Source organism: Chenopodium album, chromosome 25 (assembly GCF_948465745.1).
Source record: "Chenopodium album chromosome 25, dcCheAlbu1.1, whole genome shotgun sequence".
NCBI lineage: Eukaryota > Viridiplantae > Streptophyta > Magnoliopsida > Caryophyllales > Amaranthaceae > Chenopodium > Chenopodium album.
In genome coordinates, this window is record NC_137858.1 from 35,355,190 (window position 1) to 35,365,274 (window position 10,085).

The 10,085-nt window shown below is 31.8% G+C and overlaps 1 protein-coding gene across 1 annotated transcript; it reads right to left on the reverse strand.

The window, feature by feature from the left end:
• Positions 1–3,254: 3,254 nt before the first annotated feature.
• LOC145615131 (uncharacterized) lies at positions 3,255–10,085 on the reverse strand. The gene is made up of 11 exons (XM_081670206.1): positions 9,811–10,085; positions 9,598–9,655; positions 9,406–9,513; positions 8,902–9,039; positions 7,951–8,020; positions 7,793–7,848; positions 5,656–5,781; positions 4,738–4,877; positions 4,183–4,255; positions 4,029–4,103; positions 3,255–3,640 (listed from the first exon to the last, which is right to left on the reverse strand). The coding sequence occupies exons 1-11, from the start codon at positions 9,942–9,944 to the stop codon at positions 3,335–3,337; spliced, it is 1,284 nt and encodes a 427-aa protein (XP_081526332.1). The 5' UTR covers positions 9,945–10,085; the 3' UTR covers positions 3,255–3,334.

Below are 10,085 nucleotides of genomic sequence, written 5' to 3' on the forward strand. Positions count from 1 at the left end.
TCAGTTTGTTCTAAATTATAATTCACATGTACATAATCTTAAATTGGATGTTCTAAATTTTACTCATATGTTTAAAATTTCATGATTTTATAAATTTTTAATCACTTGTTCTAATTCTTAAATTAGATATTCTAAACATATTACTCACACAAATGTTCTGAATTATTACTCATATGTTCAAAATTTTAGATCAGTTCTCATATAAGTATGAATTCTCATATATATATGTATATATATATATATATATATATTAAAAATCATTTTAAAAAATTCAAACAAACCGTGCATCGCACGGGCTTCATCTAGTATCATAATAATTATGTACAAAATAATTTTTACTAGATGATGCCTTCTTTGGATTTTTTTTTATGTGCTAAAATTTGTTACAAATTTAGATAAAATTCCTAATATTAAAAGAGAATATTTAATATTTAATTAATTTGACCTTAAAAAATCATTCGCTAATTTTTCTTACGTGGCAATTGAATTTATTAATTTTAAAAGAAATTAATAATCTCTTATTTAATTGGCTACAACTAAAATTTATAATCTTACAGGGCGTGCTAAAAAAATTAAATTCTATGTGGCTATCTAAAACCTCGGGAAAAAACTCCCTTTGTATATATATATTAGATTTATTTGATGTATGCCTGTATCTGAATTTTCTAAAAATAAGGGGGTGCAAAAAAACGGAATATGTCATTTATGAAATATTTTTTACTATTAAAATCGAAGTTGATATAGGAATCATATTTTATTAAATTTGTTTCAAATCTTAGTAAAATTAAAAGATTTTACTATTAATTTAATTCTTAGTACTATTATCAATTTTACACTTTTAATTAGTGAAAAATTGTCTATGTGAAATCTAACAAAAATTATTTATTTTCTTCTAAATTACATATTTATTGAAATGAAGCATGAATTATTATTAAAGAACTAATTAGCTAAATATGTATTTGTAAAGTGTGCTTACACTACCAATAATAATAATTAAAAAAATTAAGTTAAATTGTTATTAATAATAAAAAGTATCATATAGGATATAATATTACTATAACTAAAAAAATACTAGATTATTAAGAAGAAATAAAATAATAGAAGGGTCCAAGTTTTTCGATTTTTCTAATTGGTTTTTTTTTTTTTTTTTTTTTTTTTTTTTTTTTTTTTTTTAAAGAAAGGAATTTTTATTTTTATTGGTTAATTAGAAGGGTCTAAGTTTTTTAATTAAGGGTCTAACGTTCTTGCACACATTTAATTAAATCTCAATTAGTCTAAGGTGCACCTTTGCACCTTTGTGCACCTTAGATAGGTACAACAACGTAAAAAAAAAAAAAAATCAACACTACGCTCTACAAAATGAACATTTAGTAAAAAAAATATGAACATGAAAAAAATGAACATTTAATAATAAAAATTGAACACGTAAAAAAATGAACATTTAATACTTATAATGCATATGTTTCATAATCATATTATTTTTTATTTCTTTAAATTTTTATGTTCATAATTAAATGCATTATATTCCTAATAATATTTTATATGTTCATATATAATTTCAAATATCATAATGTAATATGTAGTGTTGTTCATGAAATATATTAATTAAATCTGTGTTATGCATATGTTGTCTTAAATGTTTATGTTCATATTTTTTTACGTATATGTTCACCTTTTAAATGCTTATATTCACTTTAAGAAAGCCAATTCTTACGTTCATATTTTGAAATGTTATGTTCACTTTCTGAAGTGCATAAGTTCACAGTTTCTATGCCTATATTCACTTTCTGAAAAGATAATGTTCACATTTAAGAGAACCTATGCATATGTTCATATTTTTCATTATTATGTTCATTGATAAAAAAAATGCAGAAAATCAGATAAAATTCAATTCATTAGAATTAAGAAAATCATATACTACCTCCATTAACATTTAGTTTTGCAACTTTGGAATATTTTATGTCTCTCAAATAATACCCCAAAGTTGCAACTAAATTTTAACGGAGGTAGTATAACCTAATCAATCGAAGTAATCACAAAGTCACCACACATAAGAAATTGAAAATCACACATTTGTATGGCTATGTTCACTTTCGGAAAGCTAATGTTCATATTCTTTATGCATATGTTCACTTTCTGAAAAGCTAATGTTTATATTGTGTTGTTGTTACACCTATTTCTAGGTGCATAAGTGTGCACCTAAGAATATGCCATTAAATCTCACCGGTAAAACTATTGTGGACCCCAAACACTAAGTAAAAAAAAGTTAGACCCCAAGCACAATATTTTTTAAAAAGTTGGACCCCAATTATGATCTTAACTCACTTTATCTTATTTTTAAGGTATTATTTGTAACACATAAAATATTTCATAAAAACGAGGTAGAAGGCAATGATTGCGTTGAGGTCTTGAAGATTCCCATAGTGTGTGACATTTAGAAACGGCCTGGTGCAACCGCAAATTAATTTATTGAAGGTTAATTACTAACTAGTTTATGGTCCTGTGCAATAAACGGAGTTAAAAGAAATGTATTTCAACACTTTTTTTTATAATTTTTTTCTCTTTATAAAAAGTATGACAAAGGTCAATATTTTTTTACTGCAAAAATACTTCGTATTACATTTTAGGTTGTATATAGTACCCGTATGATATATATATATATATAAATAAATATTACGTACAAATTTATATTAGAAATTTTGCATATCTTTTTAATAATAATAATACTTCGCTTAAATTTTCTATAAGTTCTTGCAAAAATGTTTCTATTGAATTTATTAGGAGGGAAATAACATATTAGTAAAGTAGGGAAAACAAATTATAATGATTAAATATTTCCTTAATTAATTTGGCCAAAAAGTAAATAAAAAAAGGGCTGAAAATTATTCAACCAAATTTCGACAAGTGTCATGTTTTATTCGCCTTTAGTATAATGTAATTGATTTCAATTTATAGTGAGTAAGAGCCTCTTCTGATTGAATGAATTGAACTAAATTAAATTGATGAGCTGAACTAAACTGAATTGAATTTAACTTAACTTATTGGAGCTGAGCTGAATATTTTATGAGAGAAGGAAATTAAAAACTGAACAGAACTGAAATGAAAATAATTTGAAGAGAACAAACCCTTAGTGGCACTTATACTTCATAGAGTATTTCTTTTTCCCATGATCGCAACATTTTTGGACAAAAAAGAAGAGTAAAAAAGTGTGCATAATTTGGTGTGGACTTGAAGTAATAAAATTGGAATTGTGATTTGGTGATTTTAACTCTACCGCATTTAAAAGAATGGAATTATATTACGGTACCAACAAAAATTATGCCAACGGATGGCATCAGGTAGGCAAGACAGGAGCATTAGGCCTCTGAAGCTTGCTCTTTGAAATTCTAGTACAGAACATGAACATCAAAATAATGCATGATAGCATGAAAAGTCTAAAATACGATCGTATCTCCTGCAATCCGAGCTCAAACACCTCCATTTTCTTTCCATATCGATTGCGTCTACTCATCAAGTATCCATCTAAATAATCATCAATTGATACCCATTTAGCTGATTCCTCCGAGTTTGCTAAACCTAGCAGCTGTGGCCCAAACTTGAACAAAGTAAAGAATGCTGCAGACCAGTCATTAAGAACAGCCTACAAAGCACAAATAGATAAAAGGATTTCAGGTTTGCTTATCACATTTGTACAGAACAAGCAGTCAGACCAGAAAAAATAACACAAGAAACCAAGTACTAAGAATGACCAGAGGGCTGTTCATGTTGGATTGTTTGACCAGCCTAGCCCAGCATAGATCAGTCCACCAGGTGAGATAGGCAAGGACCGAGCTTCAAGCCCACATGTGTGGTAGAAACAGTAGTCCAGGCGGCCAGGGTCGTTTACCCTGTTACTTTAAAGCTGACACAGTCTCAGCCCGGTCAATTCTTAGGCTGGTATTAGAATCGCCCTGAGCCCCTGACCCATATTGCACAGACCAGCCCACTGGCCACAATATTAAAAAAAAAAAAATGTTAAACTATCATACCTTAAAAGTGGTTAGATTTGTTGGGTTAAACATTCTGAAGCAGTCTTTTGCTGGAGCTGACTCATCTCCATAGATCTGCAAATTTGAATAATTGTAAAACCGTAGCATGAAGACACTTCATCAATTTAATACATCAAACAAGTATCTCACAAACCTCGAAAGTGAAAGCCATGGGAACTTTTGCAACATCATATATATAGTCTGTTGCGGTGCCATGTGCAAGGTACCTAAAAAACAAAGCAGATTTCGAAGTGAGTTGCACTTTAAGTGCAGCCTATGGACAGGCAATACATTGATTAACCTATACTACAAAAATTAAAGCCCATTAGACTCAAGGAACAAACTGTGAATTCTTCTCCCTCTTTTTGTCTTGAATCCTATGAAATATAAAAGATTCATATCAATCTAGACCAATGAACAAAAATTTCTATTCCTTTCTCTCCTTCACCTCTAAGAAGTAAGAACAATATGCAAGTTCATTATTGGGAGCAGCTATGAAATAATATCAATATATCATCATCTCAAGGCTTGTTAAAAAAAGGGCCTAAGGGCAAATGTGCTTCTACATATTAGGCAAAAACCAAGTGTCTCTAAATTCAACTGATAGAATCAATGTGCATTAAGCCATTAACAGAAATTAAAAGACTTTTACAAGAGCAACAGATAATATTCAATACAATTAATCTTAACTTTGGTAAAAAAAACTTACCCAACAGAGCCTCCCCCTGAACCAGTCATGCAATGACCTTGGAAGTGACGGTAATTTAAATCATTAACCATTTTTTTCATTTTAACTGAAGAAGATCCATCCGGAGTAGTATTTCTGTGGTCATATGGCATGAATAAAGCCTGAAAACAAAAGGTTGGTTAATAATACATATAAATAAACAATATCAGATGATACTTTAAGATGTATAATTACTGTGATTCATATGTTTAGTTATTAAAAAAAAAAAAAAAAAAAAAAAAAGATTCATGTGTTTAGCAGCTTGGTACAAAACCACATATTGTGTTATTCTGTCACTCTCTAATAGTAACGGAGACAAAATTGTCACAAGCACTTGATAATTAAGATTCCAACTTGCAATAAACCACTCCGATGTCCAACCATCTAAGGCTTGTTTTACCTTCAAAGGCTGACTAGGAGTATCTGGATGCAAATCCACCCAAACCCTACTTACATACTCCCTTTGTTCCCCAAATATTGCAACATGGGGATGGGACACGAATTTTAAGAAGAGTAGAGAGATAGAGAGGAATAAAGATAGGTACCATGTGGTGGAAAGACAGAAGGAGAGAAAACATGTGCAAATAGGGAAATGTTGCAATATTTATGAAACTTCCTAAAATGGTAATTGTTGCAATATTTGTGGAATGCAGGAAGTATTATTCTAACAAAGCAAAATAAAATGCCAAAATCTATGCACAAGTCAATTGTTGAACTTCAAAAAATCGGAGGGAGCACTAAGTTGTACGAGTATATATGAAATAGGGGAAGGGGTCCGCCAGCTTTTCACTTCTGCCCTTGACGGCTTGACCCTTACAGGAATACATCAGTTAATCTCCAAGTTTAATTAAATTACAGAGTATAAGGCAAAGTATCAAACATAAATAAACATGTCATTACCTGCATTCCAGAATGTACATTAACCCATAGATGTGGCTCAAACGACAAAGCAAGTTTCCGCATAATTTGGCTCTCTGGCTCGCTGAAAGGAGCAGTTCCAGGATTTTCTTCATAAGGATCATAATCCTATTATAAAAAACCAATAACAAAAGGTAAAATGGTTAAAGAAAACCCAAGTGGTCAAGTGATACAGAGGTAGTTCAACTACATAGACAAAAAAAATTGAAAAGAACAAGCAGTAAGATAGTCCAAAGCAAGCAGACTCTGGAATCCATTTCCCTCCCTACTGACAATAACTAGCCTATATCAGCTGCTAACATATATGAAAGGCATGTAAAGCATTTTTTGCATTATCTTGACTTCTTGAGAAAACAATAGACAGCCATCCTTTAATCACTGCCTATCACTATCATATTTCTCACAAACCCTGAAGGTTAGTCTGTTGACAACTTTCAATTTAATCCTGCATAACTCAACTAGTCTGGTAATACAGAATGAATCGAGTGGAAATGGGGGAAGTACAGGGGTGTTGTCTACTACTCCCCCTGTTTTTTAAATTGTTCCATATGGTCTTTTGCACTATACATGTCTTTCCTTGACCATGTTTTTCTACTCAAAATTAAAAGGTGAAATATTATTGGATTTGGCTAGATGTAAATTTCAAAATATGAACTTTTTATTATTTTTACTTAAAGATAACTGAACAATGTGATGGTCAAAGTTGTGCATTGGCAAATGAGAAAGCCAATATGAAACCATTTTATAATTAATTTAAAAAAAGAGGGAGAGCTTTAAGCAAAAGATAAAGCATTCCAACCATGTCTAAAAAGAAATAGATTGAACTTTACAGCATATAGCACAAGGCAATCTTTTAAAGTTAAACCATAATATCAGCCCTGTACACATTCAATACTGTCTAAGATCCCTCACTAGGACTATATACCTGACACGGAAAGAATGAGAGTCGCTATATAAGGATGGAGAGAACAGGCATAACGGTAGAAAGGGGCCACTTTGTAATGGTTCCTGATTTCTGCTCTTTTGCTACTACCTAAATTAAAATCTTAGATTTTACTGATAAAAAAAAAAAAGATAAAAATGCTATTGCACTGCCAAGACTCAAAACAATCTCCATCAAATCACATCAGCTTAAACGCCACCTACTTGAGACGTTGAGCGCCAATTAACAATTCAATAGGAGATTTTAAGAGCCTTCAAGTAGAAATGACAACGGTTCATTCATACACCCATCTCATGTACATTGGAACAAAAGATGTACATGCATTAGAATGTTAGATACTTGCATAATTTTCCACAAAACTGAACCTTGTTCAGAAATTCTAATTCATGGATCATAGTCTTTTCTACAAATTAAAATTAAAAAATACAAAAAACCTCCAACTTTATCTCATTAGGATCCAAGAAGGTTATATAAAATAAATCTCATCTAAAAAATAATTCCAAGGTTTCAAACTGTACCTCGGTACCTCCAGCCTAGAGCCCTAGAATTAAATTGATGAGGCCCAAGTGATCACATCTGCCAAGCAGAGAAACTCATCTCTCCTAACCAATTCGTGCTCTAAGCCTTTAACATCTCATAAGCTTCTAATCTTTAACACACTCTCACTCATCCAAAAAACCAATGACTTTTCTAGACAATTAACATGTGCTCTCACTTAGCACTCACTATACATTCATATCATAATAAGCATTAAATTTTCACTGGTCTAAGCAAACAATAAGAGAAGTACAAGCAACACTTATCACACACTATACAAGCAATCTCCCATCTCAAACAGGAGGAAGAACCATAGGGTCAGATCACCAAATTATCACATAGATGACATTGAGTAGGGACCATGATTTGGGGGGGGGGGGGGGGGGGCAATAAAACAAAATATCTCTTGTTAAACCGATCCACACTCACCATAGTAACCAATATATCCCTTCAACAAAGTGTAAAATATGGGAAAAAGATGCTGAACTCCCCTCAAATAATGTTTACTAACCTTCATCCTAACCTATTACTGAAAAAGACCACAAAAATCACATGGGCTAAATAAAACCTTGTCCTTTTTTATATTTATCTCCTGAACATATTGATAAAAAATGATTCAGCACAATGTGAGAGACTAACCTTCTCTTTTTTGCCCCAATCTACACTCCAGTTGCGGTTGAGATCAACTCCTCTTCCTGTCACCCAAACAAGATCAGCATTAAGGGCCATCAGGGGTTCACACCATGTTAGTCACAAGATTAAGATTTCAAAAAAGATACACAAAGCCATGTACACACCATTTCTCCTTTCACAAAGATCTCCTGCCTCCACACGTTTTCGGCCATTTAAATTTTCCATTGGCACAACCTAATAGATAATGATTAGAGGTATTAGATTCTCTACATCATGACATAAAATCCCAGCTAAAGAATAAAGAAAATTAAATGACTTAATATATTCATTCTGACCACCACAATAACCTAGAAGGTTGCCTGGTCTATTGTATAGACAGAGACCACAGAGTACATTAATTAGAGATTTAGGTCTTAAAAGCCAGGTCAGCCCATTGGTGGTGATAACAACTTAAACTCAACCACTGAGGTTAATTTGTTGGGTCTTCAAAAAATCATTTTCTCGGAAAAAAAATGAAATTGCTTAGAAAATTTTTTCAGGTTGAAGGTGAATTGAGCCCATGGTAGCAGACAAAGAAGTTAACTTTGCACAAAATTATAAGCTCATCTAAGTATCCATATTACAATACACTACAGAATAAATTTGATTTTATTTAATGAGACATTTTAGCCTACTATCTGACAATGAATTGTTATATGTGATGTACTCAAATTTGTATACCTAGTGTCTACCTTTGGTTGCCAACAAAAACAACAACAAAGCCTTAGTGCCAAAATGATTTGGGGTCAGCTAACATGAATTGTCATAAAGATGTGACTTTGGTTGCCTAATGAAACAAAAAAGAACCAGTTGCATCCTAGCAAATAATTACCAAATTCAACATGACAAACATATCCTCAAAGAACCAATTACATACGGAAATACTTGAGTCTAAGTAGCATATGTTTGCAGAAATGTCAATTAATGTGAAATAATTGACATGAGGACTTTACTCATTTAGAAGTGAATTATGTCAAATATTAAGTTGAGAGTACAGTTGCAAAGAATCACCATTTCTCTCCCTATATTATAATATAGAATTACAGCAACATGAAGGTTTATAAGGAGAAAGTTACCTTGATAACAAGCTTGTCAAGCGTGCTGTTCATAGACTTCCGGTCTAGTTTGGGCAGAAACTCTTCCTCACTCAAAATAGAAAGGATTCGCAATGCAAGCTCGGATGTAATGAGCTCCCTCCCATGCTGCCCAAAAGTCTGGAAGACAAGGAATCATCTGTCAAAAACAGCACCATCACCAATCTGAGACAAATCTAAATCTTGATAAATGCATTACAGATTTTACTCACATTGCATTTCATTTCTTTTTTCAATATTACACTTAACTTAATTATACAGCAACATCAAGATTGAACAACCCAGCAAAAATATTGATCCAGTAGAAAATCATAATGATGCATAAATTAAACCAGAAAATAACAAAATTAACTCCTATACTGCTATACATATTCAAATTTCTTAGTTCGTATAGTCTTCCGGGTGTTATAAATCTCGTCTACATCATTGCGCTTAACCAATCAAGGCAACAAAAATAATTCTAAATAAAAGTAGAGTAACACTTACAAGAAGGATTCTAAACTTTGATTTATCATCTTCCTTTCTATCCCTGCAGTAAGTTACAACAGCTACCTGAGCTTCATACCCTTTATTTTCAGATTCCATAGTTTCTATCTGTCATAAATCACAAACAACTAATCATTGATCCCAACTTTCCATACCATTAAATATTCAAAAATTAAACAACAAACAACTCACACTAAGCTTATTTGGATGACGATGAACTAATGCCTCAATCTCTTCCATCAAATCAGCACTGTAACAAAAATCATAAAAATTCATCATAAGCCCAGAAAAATTCAAAGAAACCCCACAAAAATTAGACGAAAACCCATCAAAATTAAGGTTACAAATCAAACTATCTCACTAAAATTGCAACCAAAAAAGATAATTTTTATTAAACTTTTTTACCTGGAACGATAGAGATCGCGATTGATGGGAGTGACAATGGAATTGGGGTCAATTTCAGCATAAACAACAGATAATAAAAAAGGGAAGAAAGCAAAGAATAGAAGAAAGATCCAATGGAAGGAGAGAGAATCCATCTGAATCCAAGAATAGTTGACGATGTAAAATTTGCAGTAGATTGGGAAGAATAGAAGTAGTACTAGTGTATCATTTTTGGATTGTAAATCGAATCAATGATGAGAAGGGGCAGTTGTCAGTTGGACCTCTGAATCTTGAGT

What these genes read in the sequence shown, in the direction of transcription:
- LOC145615131 (XM_081670206.1), bottom strand. Translation starts at nt 9,944, where the DNA reads ATGGATTCTCTCTCCTTCCATTGGATCTTTCTTCTATTCTTTGCTTTC. An exon ending in TCTTTGTGAAAGGAGAAATG is followed by an intron (nt 7,849 to 7,950) that starts GTGTGTACATGG and finishes TTTGGGTGACAG; the next exon opens with GAAGAGGAGTTGATCTCAAC. An exon ending in ATTGGGGCAAAAAAGAGAAG is followed by an intron (nt 5,782 to 7,792) that starts GTTAGTCTCTCA and finishes TTTTTATAATAG; the next exon opens with GATTATGATCCTTATGAAGA.